At 43.8% G+C, this 23,034-nt stretch overlaps 1 protein-coding gene and 1 long non-coding RNA gene across 3 annotated transcripts in view; one reads left to right on the forward strand and one right to left on the reverse strand.

Moving 5' to 3' along the window:
- Positions 1–23,034, forward strand: part of bcl10 (BCL10 immune signaling adaptor) — a 33,515-nt gene that overhangs the window by 8,230 nt on the left and 2,251 nt on the right. For both annotated transcript variants that reach the window (XM_078560664.1, XM_078560665.1), the window contains exon 2: positions 20,613–20,898. In XM_078560664.1, coding sequence (XP_078416790.1) covers positions 20,613–20,898 — 286 coding nt within the window. The remainder of the gene's footprint in view (positions 1–20,612; positions 20,899–23,034) is intronic.
- LOC144692157 (uncharacterized) overlaps positions 17,619–23,034 on the reverse strand; it is a 43,053-nt gene continuing 37,637 nt past the window's right edge. Inside the window, exon 3 of the long non-coding RNA XR_013579281.1 lies at positions 17,619–17,732. This is a non-coding gene — a long non-coding RNA (uncharacterized LOC144692157). The remainder of the gene's footprint in view (positions 17,733–23,034) is intronic.

Raw genomic sequence — 23,034 nt, forward strand, 5'->3', positions numbered from 1 at the left:
TCAAAGGCCTTCTGGAAGACAAAGTCTAACCTACTCGTTACCTCCTCAAAGAATTCTAACAGATTTGTCAGGCATGACCTCCCCTTGATGAAACCATGCTGACTTTGCCCGATTTTACCATGCATTTCCAAGTATTCTGAAATCTCATCCTTAATAATGGACTCTAAAATCTTACCAATGACCGAGGTCAGGCTAATCGGCCTGTAATTTCCTGTCTTTTGCCTCACTCCCTTCTTAAACAGGAGGGTTACATTAGCGATTGTCCAGTCCCCTGGGACCCTCCCTGACTCGAATGATTCCTGACAGATCACCACTAACGCCTCCACTATCTCTTCAGCTATCTCCTTCAGAACTCTGAGGTGTAATCCATCTGGTCCAGGTGATTTATCCACCTTCAGACCTTTCAGTTTTCCTAGCACCTTCTCCTTGGTAATGGCCACCATACTTACCTTTGCTCCCTGATTCTCTTGAACTTTGGGGATGTTACTCATGTCTTCCACCGTGAAGACTGACGCAAAGTACCTATTCAGTTCCTCCACCATTTCTTTGTTCCCCAGTACTACTCCTCCAGCATCATTTTCCAGCGGCCCAATGTCCACTTTTGCCTCTCTCTTACCCTTTATATATCTAAAAAAAAACTCTTGTAATCTTCTTTTACATTACTGGCTAGTTTACCCTCATATTTAATCTTCTCCCTCCTTATTTCTTTTTTAGTTGTCCTCTGTTGGTCTTTGTAGGCTTCCCAATTCCCTGGTTTCCCACTGCTCTTCGCTGCATTGTATACTTTCTCTGAGATAAAAACAAAAAACTGCGGATGCTGGAAATCCAAAACAAAAACAGAAACAGAAATACCTGGAAAAACTCAGCAGGTCTGGCAGCATCGGCGGAGAAGAGTACAGTTGACGTTTTGAGTCCTCATGACCCTTCAACAGAACTAAGTAAAATTAGGAAAGGGGTGAAATATAAGCTGGTTTAAGGGGGGGCGGTTTTGTTGGGACAAGCAGCCAGTGATAGGTGGAGGTAACCAAAAGCTGTCACAGACAAAAGAACAAAGAGGTGTTGAAGGTGGTGATATTATCTAAAGGAATGTGCTAATTAAGAGTAGAAGACAGGACAGATAAGGTACAGATAGATCTAGTGTGGGTGGGGGAATACTAAAAGGTAGAAATAAACAATGGTGGAAATACATTTAAAAATAATGGAAATAGGTGGGAAAAGAAAAAATTTATATAAATTATTGGATAAAACAAAAAGGAGGGGGAAGAAACGGGAAGGGGGTGGGGATGGAGGACTGAATATTGAGTTCAACAATTTTAGATCTTGAACTCTCTCCTCCATCCCCACCCCCTTCCCGTTTCCTCCCCCTCCTTTTTGTTGCGGTGGTGTGGGTGTGACTGGAAGACGTGGAGATGGAATGGCTTTATCCAGGGAGGCAGGCTTGGTACTCATGTGAAGACAATTCCACGGACCTGAACAGTGGCAGAGATTTACATGGCCAACGATGTTAAATGGTACAGGGATGGCAAGGATTGGTGACGCACCACAGAGTTTGCCGTCCATGACTTTGTCTAAGGTCACTTTGATAGATGGAGGCTTTGGTGGCAGGAATTAAACAGGGAATTCTCAGAGTTTTGTGTGTAGCTGTGAAATCAGGATCACAATTTCCAGGTGGAATTGAATAATAGGCAGAATATCAATCCCGATAGTACAACACTTGAAACAGTTAGAATCCATCCACAAAATGTTCAAATCCCTTCTTGGAATGCCCTTGTCCCAGCAACAGGAGCCTTGGATGAAAGTTTTGCATAGATTCAATGTTATACAACGCTGGTTTTCTAATTCACTGGAATTCCAATTTTCTGAGACAGAATTAAAGCTGACCGACAAGAGCAGTGATTTACATTATGGGAATCTTTGCCAACATACAGCAGCGCCTTTCAAAAGTTAATGCCACACTTTGTTGAGATGTTCATGTCCAGATAGCGTAATCTTCCAGCAAATAATCTGTCTTGAATGATGGTGACAGACGCTGGTGTTATACTTTCAGCTTTTCGTTTTGACTTTTACTTCTGTTGTTCAGTTTAGCAGTCAGTAAGTGGGCAGAATTTTGCCGTCGGTGAGCAGGGGGCGGGGCCCGCTCCCCGATGCGTAAAATGACGTGGGATGAGGTCAGGCGGAACCCCCGATGTCATCCAGCCCCATTTAAATTTTCAGGAAGGCGGGGGCACAGCAAAATCAGCTGCGGGCCCACCGACCTGTCAATGGCCAATTGAGGCCACTGACAGGATCATTTAAACAATTAAAGGACCTGCTCGTCCAACCTTAAGGTCGGTGGGTCGGCCAGGAGCCTCGGTGGCAAATAGAGAAAACATGAAACCTCATCCAGCGGCGGGATGAGGTTTCATGCAGGGTGTTAAACAGTTTAATGAAGTTTTACTGTAAATTATGAACATGTCTCATCTCATGCGACATTGTCACATGAGGGGGACATGTTAAGGATTTTTCTTTTCTATTTTTAATGTTTTTAAAAGTGTCAGCGATCTCCCTGAGGCTGCACTTAGCCTCAGGGAGATGTGCGCTCCTCCGTGCGCATGCGTGAAAGAGCGCACTCTCGCTTTCGGGGAATCCCCCTCGCCCGCACAGGGAGCGCATAGCGCTTCCCACCGGACGTCACGCTGGGTGGGCCTTAATTAGCCCGCCCACGTAACATGGCGGCAGCGCGCGTTTCTCTGGTGGGGATCAGCTCCCCGCCCACCGGAGATTGGGTTGGGCCCACCCGCCCGACAGGCAGAAAATTCTGCCCAGTGTCTTTTTAAAAACATAAGAAATTGGAGTAGGACTAATTCTTAAGGCCCTTCAAGCCTGTTCCACCATCCAGCAAGATCGAGGCTGCTCTTCTACACCAACTCCCACATGATCTTCATGTCCTTTGATTCTCTTAGTGCCCAAAAATCTATCGACCTCAGCCTTACCATACTCGTGGTTGAGAAACCCACGAGTCTTTCTGAGGTAGAGAATTCCAAAGATTCACAAATGAAGAAATTTCTCCTCATCTTGGTCTGAAATGGCCGACCCCTCATTCTGAGGTTATGACCCTGTGTCCTAGATTCCCAAACCAGCATCTACCCTGTTTTGTCCTCTAGACATTTTATATGTTTCAGTGAGATCAACTCTGTCTTCTAAAGAGCGGAGAGTATGGGCTCATTCTACACAGTATTTTCAGAAACTTAATTTGCATGTGTTGAGACTAGAAATTTCTACGGACTTGTGCCCAAAGACCTGGCTGCAAATCGAACATAGGGCTTAAAAGATTGCGGAATTCTGGGAATGAGTAAATCACAACACTCGGGTACAGTTCTCTCAAAACTGCTGAATCTTTTAAGAACGTCTGTCTGTCGCTCCGTCTGTAATAAGGGCCTGCTTCCAAGCTACAGGATCTTGTCCGCGAGGCTGCAACAATTAATTCTCTTTGTTCAGAGGCTCTCTTCAAATTCCAGCCCGATTTTCACACGCAGCAGGGAAGGTTATTTTTTGAATGTTTGTAAACGTTTATCTTCAAGAGACTCGAGTGCGTTCTCTGTTTCTTTGAATGAATTTTTATGGAGTCAGTTCATTACATCGACCAGCGTCCCCAACTGCAGCTTGTTAAACATGGGTCCAATGTGCATGAATGACAGTTAAATGAGTTGGAACTTAAGTGTTCACACGAACATACGAATTAAGAGCAGGAGTTGGGCCATTTGGTCCCTTGAGCCTGCTCCCCCATTTAATAAGATTATAGCTGATCTGATTGTAACCTCAACTCTACATTCCGCCAACCCCTGATCATTTTTGACTCCCTCGTTAGTCAAAAATCCATCTACCTTTGCCTTAAAAAATATTCAGTGACCCTGCCTCCACCACTCTCGGGGGAAGGGAATTCCACAGACTCACGACTCTCTGAGAGAAAAAAATTCTTCTCATCTTCTCCTTAAATGGGGGACACCCCTTAATTTTAAACTGTGTCCCCTAGTTCTAGTCTCTCCCACAAGGGGAAACATCCTCTCAGCATCCACCCTGTCAAGTCCTCTCATGATCTAATACATTTCAATAAGACCACCTCTCAACCTCCTAAACTCCCAACGGGTACTGGCCCAAAATGACCCCCATATTTACGGGGAAAATCTACGGTGTGATTTTGTTCCTTTCTTTGGGCTCTAATTGTATCTGTCAATTTACACCCATTTTGTATTCATGTATTTGATCGAGGTGTTCAAACTCGTGAGGGGCCTGGCCAGAGTAGGTAGGGAGAAACTGTTCCCGCTGGTTGGAAGGATTGAGAATGAGAGGGCACAGGTTTAAGGCAATTGGCAAAAGAAGCAACGGAGACACGAGGAGAAACTTTTTCACACAGCAAGTGGTTAGGATCTGGAATGAACTGCCTGAGAGTGTGGTGGAGGCAGGTTCAATGGAGCATTCAAGAGGGAACTGAATTATTATCTGGAAAGGAAGAATGTGCAGGGTTACAGGGAGAAGGCAGGGGAATAGCACTAGGTGTATTGAAAGACTCCAGACACAGCTGGCCAAATGGCCTCCTTCTGTGCTGTAACAATACTGTGATTCACAGGAAATTTGGACATAACTTGACTTTGGCAGAATTGGCACAGTTTCGTGTCTAACACCTGTGTTGTGCCAACAGGGAAAATTCCAGACCATTGTTTCCAACAGCCAATTGAAGCTATCAGGCTGACTTATTAATGTCTGAGGAATTTCAGTACAAAGCAATCCTGTAGAACAGACGTCTGCCCTTAATGATGAAGCTATTTATGTTCACTAGTCACTGGTGCCACAAGTCAGAGTCATTTACAGCACAGGAAGAGGCCACTCAGCCCATCGGGTCTTCCTGTGGAGTGAACTTCGTGCAGGGAAATAACTGCCTAAATAAAATTTTTAAAGCTTTGCACAGAAAATTGTCAATTTTTCAGTGAATAAGGGCCTAATTTTCACAATCTAATATTTATTGCATGTGCCATGAAGTACATTTTATGGCAAAATGGTGTTAATGAAACGTTCACTGTATACATCTAATCTCTTGACATTCGATGTGTAACAGTGTTGAGAAGATGTCAAAATGAATACACATGTAAATGGACTGTTGGAAAACTACTGTGAAGCCATAAAGGGTCGTTAACCTTGCAGTCAAGGTCACTGAGCTTTTAGACTACAGGGAGAATGGTCGTTTGCTTGGAGAGCAGAATTTGTGGGGGGAAAAGTTAGAAGTAGTCCATTAAAGAAACTTCTAACCAGCTCATTTGCCTGTTTTTGCTTGCCCTGGATTCTGTCCTTCTCTCCCTCTTGTCCGATAAGAAACATTTTTTTTTGTTGAAGCTACTCTAGAGCCCCCACATATATTCTATTGTCCAGCAGCTAGTGGGAACGATATAGAGGAGCAAATTTGCAAGAAAATTACAGAGGTCCAAAACCTATAGAGCAGTTATAATAGACTTTAATTATCCTAATATAGACTGGGATAGTCAAATATAACATACAAATAATTAACATACAAAGAGAGATATTAGATGATTTAACTGGAGGATTGTCTTGTGTGCCAAACTGCATTCTTAATGTAAAAAAAAGTCTAGGTCATTTGTACAATGTGCAGAATTGCATCTAACAGTAGACATTTTGTTTTGGGTTTTGCAAGCGTGGGCTGGTTTAATCTGGTCTGTCCTCTGCCTATTACAGTTCGATGTGATTCTGTGATCGATCAGTGCCTGCTGAAAAATCCTGAGTGCGCTAATGGCTACACTAACGACCAATTTAAGATAATCAGTTAAGTTCGTAACATGGCACATTTACGCTTGTGAAAAGTGACATATATTCATACACAGGGAGCCATTCTTTGCAAACAAAGGGATTATATTCAAGCCTTGCACCTTTTTCGAATTACCCGGGAGTTTGGGGAGCCTATAGTTCCCTTTTGCTCTCTCCGTGGCAACAACTCAACCAATCAGAATTGACTTGCCAACCAATCAGCACCCTTTTCTCCTGTGGTATAAATTGTTGGATTGTTTGACATTTGGCATTCTTGTGTTTGCCCTGATGAGTGCAAGGTGAAAAACTTCAGCAACGTGTCTCTCTTTTTGGCAAAATTCAGGTTTTGTACTATCAAGTGACTTTAAATCATTTTAGTCAACCTGATAAAATTTAAACCTAACTCACCAAACAGCAAATTGACTGAAAGGGGAATAAATGCTGGTCTAACCCCACCCCCCACCCACCCAACTCTGACTTTAGTTTCCATTTGAAGTCAATAAGTGGGTAATAAAATAGTCTTCCCACCCGATCCTAGTGGTTACCTGCCAGGTGAGTTTAGGCTATACATTCCCCACCTCGTCTTGGTACCTTTCCTCATGCTCAAAATGTTGTAACAGGTTCAACTGTTTTCGATTTGATGTAATTAACCACATTTTTTAAAAAAAACATTTTTTCTCCTCCGGTGCTTATAACTTTATTTCTCCCCTTTGCTGTTATACAAAAATATTTGAGAAATGGTTTATTTAAAGTGTGAATTTTCTAGGAAGAGTAGCCACTGGACTAAAAGCCCCTTTTGAGACTGTTGGGTTAATGTGCTACTTAACATTTCAGAGTAAGATTGTTTGGACTTTGTCAGTCTACATCCACTGATTAATAGCTCGTTGGTTTTCTTTCTCCAAGTTGTTCCACAAATTCTTGGCTGGAATTCAACAATTTATTGAATGTTTACTTGTGGAATATTTTTGTCTCATTTACCTTTCAACTTACTGGCTCTATTCCGAGATCATACCTTGCTTCAAGAGCAAGGACTTATTTGATATCTGTCCATTTGACACAACAGCGACAGGCAACCTGCACAATTCTCCGCCTGTGATTGGACGAAATTTCACCCCATTGAGTTGAACATGGAGTCGTCCATATTCATCGATTGTCATGATATCGTGAGAGTAGAGACATGCTGGGGCTGAATGGCCTCCTATTCGTATGTTTGGAAAGACATGCGATTGAGGAACAGTCTGTTTTGTGCGGACGCTGGCAATGGACCAGTTGGGCAGAATGGCCTGTTCAGGTGCTGTCCATTCAATGTGATGGCCAGCACCATCGATACTGGATATTTGTGCACCAAAATCCCTTTAAAGTCACAAAATGCTCAGGTCGAGGAAATTTGTACATTGTGCCGCACTGTCGGTGGGCTGGATGCCAGGGGGGAGCCGCACTGTCGGTGGGCTGATCGCCGGGGGAAGGCAGCGCTGCACTGTCGGTGGGCTGATCGCCGGGGGAGGGCTGCACTGCGCTGTCGGTGGGCCTGCACTGAGGGAGCAATGCAGTGAGGTGTTATCCTTTGGGAGAGATATTAAACCATCTCCATCTATCTTCTCAGGTGGGAATGAAAGATCACTTTGAACAGAAACAGGGGAGTTTTCCCCGATGACCTGACTAATATTTATCCCTCAAACAACATCGCTGAATCAGTCTGGGCGGGAATGTTGTGGATTTCCTGGGATTCCACCTGCAGGTAGTCAGGGCTAAGGAAATTCCTCTGTGTTTAAGATATCGATTTGGGCTACTGTGGTTTCTAAAACACCATATGGTGGTTGGAGTTTATAGCTGAAGGTGTGGCTCATATCACAAAACCACGTTGCCCAAATAAGCAGTGCAAGTTTGCTATGTTAATAGAGGTAATTAACATGATGTGCTGGGGTTTCCTGTCTATTACGTCATGTTTAACATCTCTGTTAAGAGTTCAAATCTCCCATAGATAACTTTACACTTCATTCATGTCAAATACTCTTGGAAACGGCGAGAAAACCTTGCTTTTTTTTTGCACCTTTAGGGTCATACAATGTCTTAAGGTGCTTTACAGGAAGGATTATCAGACAAAACTTGGGAGTGTTGTGAGCTGTGAGGAGAATATTGATCGATGTGAAAAGGATATAGACAAATGGGCAGATAAGTGACAGATGATATTTAATGCAGGGAAGTGTGAAAGGAGGGACAATGTAAAACGAAGGGTACAATTTTAAAGGGGGTGCAGGAGCAGAGGGACCTGGGGGTAAATGTGTATAAATCACTGAAGGTGGCAGGGCAGGTTGAGAAAGTGGTTAATAAAATATACAGTATCCTGAGCTTTATAAATAGAGGCAGAGAGTACAAAAGCAAGGAAGTTAAGTTGAATTTGTATAAGACACTAGTTCAGCCTCAGTTGGGAGCTTGCGCCCAGTCCTGGGCACCATGCTTTAAGGGAGATGCGAAGGCTTTAGAGAGTGTGAAGAAAAGATTCATGAGAATGGTCCCTGGGATGAGTATATTTAATCACATAGAAATATTGGAGAAGATGGGACTGTTCTCCTTCAAGGAAAGAAGATCATGAGGAGATTTACTAGAAGTTTTCAAAATCATGAGGGGTCTGGGTTGGGTAGATGGGCAGAAACTGTTCCCACTGGATCGAGAGCAAGAGGACACCCATTTAAGGCGCTTGGCAAAACAACCAACGGTGACATGAGGGAAAACTACTTTACGCAGCGAGTGTTTAGGATCTGGAATGCACTGCCTGGGAGTGTGGTCAAGGCAAATTCAATTGTGGTTCAAAGGGGAATTGGATAATTATCTGAAGAGAAATTATTTCCAGGGTTACAGGAAAAGGAAGGGGATTAGGTGAACCATTTTCACAGAGCACGATGGGCCCAATGGCCTCTGTGTTGTAACCATTCTACAGTTCTATGAAATTATGGCACCAAGCCACATGAGATATTGGAATAGATGATCAAAAGCTTGGTCGATAAGGTAAGGGTAGGGTATCATAGTGGTTATGTTACTGAAGTACTAATCCCGAGGCCTGGACTAAAGGTCTGGAGATTTGAGTCCAAACCTCACTATTTAGGTCAACCAAAGAACCACAGAAAAGTTACGGCACAGAAAGAGGCCATTCAGCCCATCGTGTTTGCATCAGCTGAAAAAACCGGCCGCCCATCCTTATCCCACTTTCCAGCACCTGGGCCGTAGCCTTGAGGTTACAGTACCTCAGGTGCAGGACCAGGTACCTTTTTAAATGAGTTGAGGGTTTCTGCCTCAACCACCAATCCAGGCAGTGAATTCAGACACCAACCACCCTCTGGGTGAGAAAGATTTTCCCAGTATCCCTTCTAATCCTTCTACCAATTACCTTACATCTATGCCCCCTGGTAATTGACCACTCCCTTAGGGGAAACCAGTCTTTTCTGTCTATCCTATCTAGGTCCCTCATAATTTTGTAAACCTCAATTAAGTCACCCCTCAGCCTCCTCTGTTCTAAGGAAAACAACCCTAGCCTATCCAATCTTCCCTCATAGCTGCAGTTTTCCAGCCCTGGCAACATTCCTGTAAATCTCCTCTGCACTCTCTCCAGAGCAATTCTGTCCTTCCTGTAATGCGGTGACCAGAGCTGTACACAAAATTTCAGCTGTGGCTTAGCCAGTATTTTATACAGTTCTGGCATTACATCCCTGCTTTTGTATTCTATGCCTCATCCAATGGACTGCAGCAGTTCAAGAAGACCACTCACCAGCACCTTAAGGGCAATTAGGGATGGGCAATAAATGTTGGCCTTGCCAGTATTGCCCACATCCCATGACACAAAATTGGCTGAGGGATTGGAAACAGAGAGTAACGGGTATTTTTCGGGCTTGAAGAAGGTTTGTAGTGGAGTTCCCCAGGCGTCGATATTGGGAACTTTTCTCTCCCTGATATATATAAATGATCTCAATCTTGGTGTGTAGGGGATAATTTCAAAGTTTGTAGACGACACAAAACTCGGGAGACTTGTAAACTGTGAGGAGGACAGTGTAGAATTTCAAAAGGACCTTGACACATTGGTGGAGTGGGCAGATAGGTGGCAGATGAAGTTCAATGCAGAGAAGTGTGAGGTGATACATTTTGGTACAAAGAACTTGGAGAGAGACAGTGTAAAATAAAGGATACTATTCTAAAGGGTGTGCAGGAGCAGAGAGACCTGGGTGTATGTGTACATAAGTCATTAAAGGTGGCAGGACAGGTAGAGAGAGTTGTTTCTAAAGCATTCAGTATTCTAGGCTTCATTAATAGCGGCATAGAGTACAAGAGCAGGGAGGTTATGATGAACTTATATAAGACACTGGTTAGATCTGAGCTGGAGTATTGTGTACAGTTCTGGGCACCATACTATAGGAAGGATGTGAACGTATTGGAGAGAGTGCAGAAGAGGTTTACGAGAATGATTCCGAGAGGAAACTTGATAGAAGTTTTCAAAATAATGAGGGGCCTGGACAGAGTAGATAGGGAGAAACTGTTCCCACTCGTAAATGGATCGAGAACCAGAGGGCACAGTTTTAAAGTGTTTTGCAAAAAAAACAAATGTGAGATGAGAGAAAGCTTTGCACACAGTGAGTAGTTGGGGTTTGGAATGCACTGCCTGGAAATGTGGTGGAGGCAGATTCAATTGAGGCATTCAAGAGGGCATTGGGTGATTATTTCTATTTAAACAATGTGCAGGGTTACGGGGAAAAGGCAGGAGATTGGCACTAGATTAAAATGCTCAGAGAGCCGGTGCAGACACAATGGGCCGAATGGCCTCCTCCTACACTGTAATGATTCTGTGATTCTGAATGAAAAAAAGGGAAAGCATTCCATAGGCCTCCTTTACCACCTTATCTACCTGTCCTGCCATCTTCAGGGACCTGTGGACATGCACTCCAAGGTCTCTCACTTCCTTTACCCCTTCAGTATCCTCCCGTTTATTCTGTATTTCCTAGCTTTGTTTGCCCTCTCAAAAGGCATTACCTCACACTTCTCCAGGCTGAATTCCAATTGCCACTTTTCTGCCCACTCAACCAAACCATTGCTATCATTCTGGAGTCCACAGCTATCAACTGCAAGGCCGATTTTTGGGTCATCTGCAAATTTCCCAACCATGTCTTCAATATTTAAGTCCAATTCATTAATATATGCCACAAATAGCAAGGGACCCAACACTGAGCCCTGTGGAATGCCACTGGAAACCACTTTCCATTCACAAAATCATCCATTGATCATTACCCTTTGACAGTGGTTTCCCTGTGTGGGAGAGACTAGAACTAGGGGACACAGTTTAAAAATAAGGGGTCTCCCATTTACAACAGAGATGAGGAGAATTTGTTTCTTTCAGAGGATTGTGAGTCTGTGGAAATCTCTTCCCCAGAGAGAAGTGGAGGATGGGCCAATGAATATTTTTAAGGCAGAGGTAGATAGATTCTTGACTAACAAAGGAGTAGGCAGCAATGTGAGTTAAGGCCACAATTGGATCAGCCATCGGAATAGCAGAGTAGACTCAAGGGGCCCAATGGCCTACTCCTCCTAATGCGTGTGTTCGTATGGTCAAAAATAGGAGACAGCTTAAGAAAATGGCTTACACAAATGCAGGGAAACGAAAAACCCAATGCATGGAGAGAGGTATTAAAAGACAAAGCAACATATTAAATTGAGAATGGTAAAGGGGAATATGGACCCATTGAGGATGGGTGGACATGAAATTATAATGAGCAGTAATGTAACAGCAGACTTGTTAGACAGTATTTTATATTTGTTCTCCGAATGGAGGAAGAGACAAAAAACCAGGTGGACTGAAAAATAAATTAGTCATTTGGTAGTACAGAACTTAAGTATTGCTGATATAAGACATTCTGTCGTAGTTTTTAGTCTTGCACTCATCAGGACAATTGCAAGAATGCCAATGTCAGGGGAAGAAACAACTTCAATTTCAAACAATGCTTGGCAGTTAACTGTCAGTCACCATTACCTGGTGCATTCTCCATGGCAATGCCTCTACCAATCAGGGTCCACTTGCCAACTAATCAGCACCCTCTTCTCATACAGTATAAAGTTGTTGCGTCTCCTGACATTGGTATTCTTGCGATTGTCCCGATGAGTACAAGACAAAAAGCCTCGATAAAATGTCTTTTTTCCGAAAAATAAATTGTTGGATCTACTTGGTGGATCTAATAGAAGTTTTTTTTTAATGGTAATAGTTGTAAATAATGAGGCTTAAAATAAATAAGTCTCGGCATCTTATAATTTCAGTTTCAGGCTATTAAAAGAAGTCGGTGTAGGTATGCTCATTGTTTTTAAAAAAAGCTCTAGATTCTGACATTTTTCCTTGGAAAATGGCCTATGTCACTCGATTAGTTAAGTACAGAGGGAGTAACCAGGTAACTACAATTGTGGCAAGCATTGTGGCAGATAACTGAGCACTTAGAGAAGGAGGAGCTCATCAAAGCATCAGGATAGATTTCAATTCTTAAAAAGGAATGGTGCTTAGAGCAATGCCTGCTTGGTTCCACGCAAGGGATTATTAGGAAAAGTGAAAATGCACAGAATTGGAACTAACCTTTTTTATTTTTTATTCTTTCATGGGATGTGGGCATCGCTGGCAAGGCCAGTATTTGTTACCCATCCCTAATTGCCCTTGAACTGAGTGGCTTGCTAGGCCAATTCAAAGGGCAGTTAAGAGTCAACCACATTGCTGTGGGTCTGGAGTCACATGTAGGCCAGACCAGGTAAGGACGGCAGATTTCCTTCCCTAAAGGACATTAGTGAACCAGATGGGCTTTTATGACAATCGATGATAGTTTCATGGTCACCATTATCTAGACTAGAGATTTATTAATTGAATTTGAATTCTACCAGCTGCCATGGTGCCATTTGAACCCATGTCCACAGAGCATTAGCCTGGGCCTCTACATTACTAGTCCAGTGACATTACCACTATGCCACTGTCTTCCCCCATTGTTGACATGGCATGGATTGGGAGGGAGGCAACCGGGAGGGGAAATAAAATGAAAAGCATTCACCGATTGGTGGGATGTGACAAGTGGTGATTGCCAGGGATCTGTGCTGGGGCCTTAGCTTATTAGCTGTCTGGGTATGTAGATTGGCTTGTAAAATGTGTATGTTTTATATGAAGGTTAAGAGAGGCTTGTCTATTGAAGTTTGCAGATGACACTAAGTTAGAAAGTGTAGCAAGTTGTGTAAATGGGATCAGGAAGTTTAAAAAGGGACATAGACTAAGTGAGCGGACAAAATAGTGGCAGATGGAATGTGTGCTGATCCATTTTGTATCTGAGAAAGGCAGATGGGGAAAATATTCTTCATGGTGAAAGATGAGGAGCTTGGGAGAGAAAGGGATTTGGGCGTCCAGCAAACCAATTTCAAAAACCTACTAAAATAATCCTAAAGGCTAATAGAATGTTGGCCTTAATCTCAAAGAGGTTTGAAAACAAAAGCGAGGAAGTGACCTTTTATAGGTAAAAGCAAAAAACTGCGGGTGCTGGAAATCCAAAACAAAAACACCTGGAAAAACTCAGCAGGTCTGGCAGCATCTGCGGAGAGGAGCACAGGTAACTGTGTTCCTCTCCACAGATGCTGCCAGACCTGCTGAGTTTTTCCAGGTATTTTTGTTTTTGTTTTGATCTATGATAGGCCCCTTGGTCAGACCCCAGTTTCCGCTGGTCGGAGAATCTAGAATACAGGGGGCACAGTCTCGGGATAAGGAACCGATCGCTTCGGACTGAGATGAGGAGAAATAATGACGTCACTCGGAGGCTTGCGGGTCTTTGGAACACTCTACCCCAGAGAGTTGTGGGTGCTCCGTCATTAAATATATTCAAGGCTGAGGTAGGACCCAACACCGAATACACCCCAGGTCGCAGAAGCAATTCTGCGATGTGGAAACATTCTGCCAGAGACTAAGTAGGTAAAAGGAAAAAGGGACTTGGGGTAGAATTTTCGGGGTGGCAGGCAGCCGCAATTGGCAGGGCCCAGGAGCGGCCGGGGGAACGGACTGCCGACCGCGATTTCATGCTGGCTGGCCAGTTAGCAGCGAGCCAGCGTGAAAGGTGTGCTGAAAGGCTCAGCGCTGCCGGGGTGGGGGCGGGAGCAGGGGTAAGCGCTGAAGTCGGCATGGGGAGCGGGGAATGAAAGCACCTTTTAAGGCGGAGAGCTGCCTCGGGGAAGCTGATTAATTTTTAAATCAATAAAAACGGAGTTTTAAAATCCGGGAGAAACGCCCGTGCATCAGAATGAGCCACCTCGAGGTACAGACGCTGAAAATTCTGTCCAAACGTTTCAATCTTTCTTTAAAAAATTTAATCTCGGAAACCTCATCCCGCCCTTGGATGAGGTTTCCTCAAAAAGGCAAAGGTCACCTGACTAACTTGCCCACCCGCCAAATGTAATGTTGGCGTGGCAGTGAAAAATTGCCATCAATTGCTACTTTAACGGCCTTACCAGGACTCTTCATTGTCGGCGGGTGCACTGCTGACTCTCGCATGCGCCCGCCGAGCGAAATATCGCACGAGTGCGCGATGGCGTCAGGACGCTCGCCCCTTGCATTTTCATATCAGAAAAGCGCTTTATAGCCAATGAAGTACTTTTTTTTTTTGAAGTGTAGTGACTGTTGTAATGTAGCAAACACAGCAGCCAAATTGCGCACAGCAAGATCCCACAAACAGGTAATCTGTTTTTTTTTTGCAATATTGATCAAGGGAAAAATATTGACCAGGACATCTGGGATAACTCCCCTGCTGATCTTCAAAATAATGCTCATCACCTGAGCAGGCAATTGGGGCCTCGGTTTAACATCTCATCCGAAAGACTGCTCTTCCGACAGTGCAGCGCTCTCAGTATCGCACTAGTGTGTCAGCTTTGATTTTTGTGTCCAAGTCCTGGAGTGGGACTTGAACCTGGAACCTTGTGATTCACAGGTGCATGTGCTAACAAGTGAACAAAAACTGGACTATTTGCTTCAGGTCTGTGTTTGCTCTTGCTTTGATATTATGGGGATAGATATTAATGACTCAGATGAAGAGACAGAGAATAATGTATCAAAGTTTGCTGATGATGCCAAGCTAGGTGGAAGGTAAGCTGTGGAGAGGACACAAAGAGACTGTTAAGAGCATAGACAGGTTAAGGGAGTGGGCAACATAATGGCAGATGGAGTATATAATGTAGGGAATTGTGAAGTTATTCACTTTGGCCTTATGAATAGAAAAGCAGAATATTTTTTACAAGATGAGTAGTGGATAGTGTAGAGGATAGCCATAATCTCCAAAACGATATAGATGGGTTGGTGAGGTGGGCAGTAAAGTGGCAGATGGATTTTAAAATAGAGAAGTGTGAGGTCATACATTTAGGGAGGTCAAACAGTTACAGGGATTACACAATAAATGGGAATATACTAAGAGGGGTAGATGAAGTGAGAGATCTTGGCGTACAAGTACACAGGTCCCTGAAGGCAGCAGTTCAAGTAGACAAGGTTGTAAAGAAGGCATATGGAATGCTCACCTTCATTGGCAGAGGTATAGAATATAAAAGTAAGGATATAATGTTGGAATTGTATAAAACACTGGTGAGGCCACAACTGGAGTATTGTGTGTAGTTCTGGTCACCACATTACAGGAAGGACGTAATAGCTCTGGAGAGAGTGCAGAGGAGGTTTACAAGAATGTTGGCAGGGTTAGAAAAGTGTAGCTACGAGGAGAGATTGGATAGGTTGGAGTTATTTTCCTTGGAACAAAGAAGGCTGAGAGGTGAGTTGATTGAGGTGTATAAAATTATGAGGGGAATAGATAGAGTGGACAGGATAAAATTGTTTCCCTTAGTGGAGAATTCTAAAACCAGGGGACATAAATTCAAGATAACTGGCAGAAGGTGTAGGGGGGACATGAGGAAGAACTTTTTTACGCAGAGGGTAATGGGTGTCTGGAATTTGCTGCCCAAGTTGGTGGTAGAGGCAGAAACTTTAAACTATTTTAAAAAGTACCTGGATCTGCACCTAAAGTGCTGTAAGCTGCAGGGCTATGGGCCGGGTGCAGGAAGGTGGGATTAGAAAGGGCACCTGGGTGTCCTCGGGCTGGCATGGACAAGATGGGCCGAATGGCCTCCTACTGTGCTGTAACTTTTCTATGGTTCTATGTGAAATTTGTAAGTGTTGATGTTCAGAGCGACTTGGGTGTGATCATACAAGGAACACAGAAAGTTAGCATGCAGGTACAGCAAGCAATTAGGAAGGCAAATGGCCTGTTGGCCTTTATTGCAAGGGGCTTGGAGTTCAAAAATAAAGAAGCCTTGTTAGAATTGGACAGGGTTTTGTACTGGCAGAGATTCAACCTCAGCATAATGTCCTTTGCTGGTGCCTCTACACTAGAAGCTGCTTCATCTGTGATATTCTGCCCCTTTCGATCAGTCATGTAACCCAGCCTCAAGCCACTGAAGTAGTTGTGGTTTTCATCTTCCTTGTCTGCTCCCTGCTTTACCTGTTTAACTTTTTTGTTTCCTTTTGGCATATCAGATGGGCATGAGATATTTCATACACAGCCCAGATGGTTAATGTGATCAGTGGCCATCTATTCATCCAGTTCTGCTGTCCCCTTTGTCTCGAATACCAGCATTTCCTTGCCTGATGATGAACTCCTGATGGGATTAGTTTCTGATTGTTATCTAAGTTTCACTCATCTCTGTTCTTGCTTAATGCAGTGACGGTTGGGTTTTTTTTTAGATTTCGATGAGGCCAAATTCCTCAACAGCCTCACCCCTCACTATCTCTGTCACCTCCTCCAGGCCGCACTCCTCCAATTCGCGTCTCTCGCACAGCCCCAATTTTCAAAGCTCCATAAAAGCAAAATGCTGGAAATCTGAAATAAAAACAGAAGATACTGGAAATACTCAGCAAATCAGCCAGCATCGCTCCACCATTGGCCGCTGTGCCTTCAATTGCCAAGGTCCTAAGCACCCCAATTCCCTCCTTAAACCTCTTTGCCTCTCTCTCCTTCTTTAAGACGCTCCTTAAAACCTCTGACCAAGCTTTCAGTCATCTGCCCTAATGCTTCCTTATGTGGCTTGTTGTGAAATTATGTTTAATAATCACTCCTGTGAAGCACCTTTGGGATGGTTTACTACATTGGAGGTGCTATAGAAATGCAAGTTGTTATTGTATCCAACCTTGTAAGATGTGGAAGTTAAGTAGGCAGCAAAAGATATCAATTTCTAAGAGTAGAGTGCAGATTCTCCTGTTACCAGGGCTTAAGTGTTAGCGAAGACAGATTACATAGGTTTGGATCTTTTTTCTTTTGAGTTTAGGGGGTTGATGATGGGATTTGAGAGAAGAGGTACAGATAAACTATTCCCTCTGGTGGGGGAATCTAGAGCAAGGGGGCACAATCTTAAAATTGGAGCTAAGTCATTTGGACATAGAAATTTGCAATCGCTGTTCATGAAAGGCTAGCAGAAATCAGCAACTCTCTACCTGCAAACAGCTGTGAATACTGAGCCAGTTAAAATATTCAAGACAGAGATTGATGGGATTTGGAGAAAAGGTAGGTAAATTTTATTTATTCATTCATGGGATGTGGGTGTCGCTGGCTCGGCCAGCATTTATTGCCCATCCCTAATTGCCCTTGTTCAGAGGGCATTTAAGAGTCAACCACATTGCTGTGGGTCTGGAGTCACATGTAGGCCAGACCGGGTAAGGACGGCAGATTTCCTTCCATAAGAGGAGTAGTGGTACAAATCAGACATGATCAGCTTGAATAGTGGAACACACTGACTTACTGTTGTTCCTGCATGAAACCTAATGGACAGCAACCAGCCCTGTGAATTTAACCCCTTCAATGTGGAACTCGCTACCACAAGGAGCGGTTGAGAGAAATAGCACAGATACATGTAAGAATAACCTGGATAAACATATGAGAGAGAAAGGAATGGTAGATTAGTCACTTAGTAATACAGAATGTGAATTTTGCTGAAAAGTGAGACATTTTGCTGAAGGTTTTCACCTTGCACTCATCAGGACAAATGCAAGAATGCCAAATTTCAAGCGATCACAACAATTTATACTACAGGAGAAAAGGGTGCTGTTCGGTTGGCAAGTCAACTCTGGCTGAGCCATTGCCATGGAGAAAGCAACAGGGAACTATAGGTTCCCCAATCTCCCGGGTAATTCAAAAAAGATGCAAAGCTTGAGCATATTCCTTTTGTTTGCTGAGGATGGGTCCCTGTGTATGAATGTATGTCACTTCTAGCAAGTGTAAAACCATGTTACAAACTCAACTGATTATCTTAAATTGGTTGTTAGTGTTGTAACTATTAGCGCACTCAGGATTTTTCAGCAAGTGCTGTCCAAGTGTTAGATGTGATTCACATCTAACAGTAGACATTTACACTTGCTGGAAGCAACATACATTCATACAAGTCTAGACTAGGCAACCTGCCATCATAATTTAGCTATCATTGCTCCAGTATGGTTCTGATGAGTTTTGCTTCTCCAAAGCCAATATATCCTTCCTGAGGTGTGGTCCCAGATGTGAGCTCAGTGCTGTATGGGGGATCTAACCAGAGCTCCAAGCGATTGTAATGTACTTTCCAGACCTTGGTAATCTAGCTCACTTGAGATAAATGCTAAATTTGCCTTTTCAATTATGTTCCATGCTTGTCCACCAGTTTCTTTTTTTTTAGTGATTTTGTATCTTAGATCCCTGAATCTCTCCCACTCATCTGCAGTCTCTGGTCTCTCCCCTGTTACTACAAAATACAACTCTCTATAGTCTATCCCTGTCAAAAAATCCTGAATTGTGACGGTGTGAAAGCAAAAAAGGTCAAGGCTATCGAAAAACTCTCAAGTGGTGGGAGGCTTGGGTTTTTAAAAACCTCAAGATGGGAGGAGGAAGAAAAGACTGAAGCCAATAAGAAGCCCTCGAGCATGGGGATTCCCAAATAGATGAGCTGAAAGTCGGAGACCCTCTGTCTTAATTCTGACAGGGAGCACTCAGTTGCTTTGGGGAGTTGCTGATGAAACCAGTCTCTTTCCTGAAACAAAGTGAAAGGAGAGATGGGTCCCTGAGCGACCCTGGTGATCAAAGGGAAAAGAGAGAAGGGAGAGAGACTAATTTTCAAGGGGCCGGTTGGGTATAGCTTTTCTCAAAAATAAAGGAAAACGATAGTCATTAATCATAAAACAAAAACAAAAATACCTGGAAAAACTCAGCAGGTCTGACAGCATCTGCGGAGAGGAATTCAAGTCCGAATGACTCTTCATCAGAACTAAGGAAAAATAGAAATGAGGTGAAATATAAGCTGGTTTAAGGGGGGGTGGGGGGGTGGGACAGGTAGAGCTGGATAGAGGGCCAGTTATAGGTGGAGATTGCCAAAAGATGTCATAGACAAAAGGACAAAGAGGTGTTGACGGTGGTGATATTAGCTAAGGAATGTGCTAATAGGTGACATTAAGGGTAGAAAGCAGGACGAGCAAGGTACAGATAGCCCTAGTGGGGGTGGGGTAGGGGGGAGGGATCGAAATAGGCTAAAAGATAGAGATAAAACAATGGATGGAAATACATTTAAAAATAATGGAAATAGGTGGGAAAAGAAAAATATATATAAATTACTGGAAAAGGGGGGTTCAGAAGGGGGTGGGGATGGAGGAGAGTGTTCATGATCTAAAGTTGTTGAACTCAATATTCAGTCCGGAAGGCTGTAAAGTGCCTAGTCGGAAGATGAGGTGCTGTTCCTCCAGTTTGCGTTGAGCTTCACTGGAACATTGCAGCAGGCCAAGGACGGACATGTGGGCATGAGAGCAGGGTGGAGTGTTGAAAGGGTAAGCAACAGGGAGGTCTGGGTAATGCTTGCAGACAGACCGAAGGTGTTCTGCAAAGCGGTCACCCAGTCTGCGTTTGGTCTCTCCAATGTAGAGGAAACCGCATTGGGAGCAACGAATGCAGTAGACTAAATTGAGGGAAGTGCAAGTGAAATGCTGCTTCACTTGAAAGGAGTGTTTGGGCCCTTGGATGGTGAGGAGAGGGTAAGTAAAGAGGCAGGTATTGCACCTTCTGCGGTTGCATGGGAAGGTGCCATGGGAGGGGGTTGAGGTGTAGGCGGTGATGGAGGAGTGGACCAGGGTGTCCTGGAGGGAACGATCCCTGCAGAATGCCACCGAGGGGGTGAAGGGAAGATGTGTTTGATGGTGGCATCATGCTGGAGTTGGCGGAAATGGCAGAGGATGATCCTTTGAATGAGCAGGCTGGTGGGGTGATAAGTGAGGCCAAGGGGGACCCTATCATGGTTCTGGGAGGGGGAGGAAGGTGTGAGGGCGAATGCGCGGGAGATGGGTCGGACACGGTTGAGGACCCTGTCAACCACCGTGGGTGGAAAACCTCGGTTAAGGAAGAAGGAAAACGTGTCCGAGGAACTGTTTTTGAAAGTGGCATCATCAGAACAGATGCGACAGAGGCAAAGGAACTGAGAGAATGGGATGGAGTCCTTACAGGAAGCGGGGTGTGAGGAGCTGTAGTCGAGGTAGCTGTGGAAGTCGGTAGGCTTGTAATGAATATTGGTGGACAGTCTATCACCAGAAATTGAGACAGAGAGGTCAAGGAAGTCATTAACCATAGCAATTTTGTTACAGTGCTGTGTGAAGATTTCTCCAGAAGCTACTCTTGCTTCTAAGTGGCTTCATTAAAAGACAGGTGCTGTGGTAAATTTGTGGAGGCGTGGACCAGTGTTTCATGTTAAGAGCTGACCACATGTATTCACTAACATCTTTATCTTTCCGTTTGCAGGCTTTAGAAAAACTGAGGCCGTACTTATGTGATAAAGTCATTGCCGAGAGGCACTTTGATTACTTGCGAGCTAAAAAGATATTGTCCAAGGAAGATACGGAGGAGATTTCTTACCAGATATCGAGTAGGCGAAAGACAGGAAAGTTACTCGATCACTTAACAGAAAACCCAAAAGGCCTGGATACGCTGATCAGTTCCATTAGGCGTGAAGGGACGCAGAACTTTCTCATCCAGAGAATAACGGATGAAGTGCAGAAGATTAAAAATGAAAAACTGATCCAGAAAGGTAAAAAAATCTTTTGTTCTTTCTCACCTCATCAAAGAATGCGTGAACGTTTAGAGGGAGATGGTTTAGAGCATAGTGGTATTGTCACTGGGCTACTAATCCAGAGACCCAGGGCAATGCTCTGGGGACCCATGTTTGAATCCCACTACGGCAAATGGTGAAATTTGAATTCAATAAAAATCTGGAATTAAAAGTCTAATGATGACCATGAAACCATTGTCGATTATTGTGAAAATCCATCTGGTTCACTAATGTCCTTTAGGGAAGGAAATCTGCCATCCTTACCTGGTCTGGCCCACATGTGTAGATCCACAGCAATGTGGTTGACTCTTAAAATGCCCTATAAATAGACAAAAGAATTTTAAAAACTTTGGAAATAGCATGGAAGCTCCATTCTCTTTCACCTTTGGGTCACATTGTGCACACCATCCACATCCAACATTTTGTGTCTTTTAGATAGATGACACTACAGGTTTCTTCTTGCGTTCTTGTTTTCATCCCTGACTGTATATATTGGGTCCGGTTCGTACCTTAAGGCAGATCCAAAATTGATCATTTCACCTTCCACAGCTGCGCTCACAGTTGGTGGAAAATTCTCAGTTAGAATCCCTTCGGTTGCAATTGGGAAAATGCACCCGAAATGTACTTGAAATTGTCCTGGTTGACCTGAGGTTGAAAATTCTTCTGCATAATCGCACGTAAATTCCTCCATGAACCTGTGCGGTCAGGCAACGTAATAAAACGCAACCTTGCTTTTCCATTCCTGTAAAAGGTATTCCTCGATGTATTTTAAGTGTCATAACCTGACACAGTTTTATTGATGTAGCTGAAAATGGGTTTGACATCAAAAATAATCATTTTTATCAGTTTCAAGCCCTTTGCTTGTAAGTGTGATTTAATACCTAACGTCTAGTAACAGCTTTTAAGAAAATTATTGAACCGTTTAATGGTTTCATTGATGTAAATTAGTCAGTTTCCTTGTAAATTAAAGGTATTTGTGATATGGAAAGACTTTGAAACGTGCTGACTAGTTACCTGTGCACCTGGGAAAATGAGTGGAATTTGAAAAACCTTCACCAATCAGCACCGACAGCAGAAGTTTGAAATGTTGACCTGGGCGTGTGTCCAATTTTATGGGCAGGGCATGATTGCGGGCGGGGGGTGGGGGGGGAGTTGAATCTTGACCCAGCAGAAAAGACTGTGGAAAACACGAGCAATTTGGCAGTAACTCACTTAGATTTAAAATTCCCCTTTCTCTTTGTGCATTTTGCTGATCCAGCCAATTATAACTAGCAGAAACTCAACCCCTCTCTGTATTTTCACTGTAATTGGAAGTGCCGGAGATGTTGCAGCACTATCTCTGGACCATTACAGTGTAACCCAGTGGTTTCAGTGATGTAGGGGAATAGCAGCATTATAATAGAGGGATAAAAGCAAAATACTGCGGATGCTGGAAACCTGAAATAAAAATAGAAAATGCTGGAAAAACTCAGCAGGTCTGACAGCCTCTGTGGGGAGAGAAACAGAGTTAACGTCTCGAGTCCGTATGACCCTTCTTCACAGCTACAGAGAAGTAGAAATGTGATGGAATTTTTACTGTTTAAGGGGGGTGGAGGTCCTGTCACTTGCCATTTCAACACACCCCCTGCTCTCATCCCCACATGTCTGTCCTTGACCTGCTGCAATGTTCCAGTGAAGCCCAACGCAAACTGGAGGAACAGCACCTCATCTTCCGACTAGGCACTTTACAGCCTTCCGGACTGAATATTGAGTTCAACAGCTTCAGACCATGAACTCTCTCCAATACCCAGTTCTACCTTCACAACAACTGTCTCAGAGCCTCCTCTAAATCTGTACTGTCAGACTGTGTGTCTGATATTTGGATGAGCAGCATTCTGCTCCAGTTAAACATTGGGAAGGCTGAAGCTGATACTTTTTGGTTTCCATCACAAACTCTGTTCTCCAGCCACTAATTTCATCAGGTTCCCTGGCCAAGGTCTTGGGCTGAGCAATCCGCTCTCAACCTTAGCAGCCTATTAGACCCTGAGCCGAGCTTCAAACCTCATGACCTCTGCATCGCAAAGACCTTAAATCCACCTCCATAACATAGCTATCCCCAACCCTGCATCAGCTCAC

Source organism: Cetorhinus maximus, chromosome 17 (genome assembly GCF_964194155.1).
Source record: "Cetorhinus maximus chromosome 17, sCetMax3.hap1.1, whole genome shotgun sequence".
NCBI lineage: Eukaryota > Metazoa > Chordata > Chondrichthyes > Lamniformes > Cetorhinidae > Cetorhinus > Cetorhinus maximus.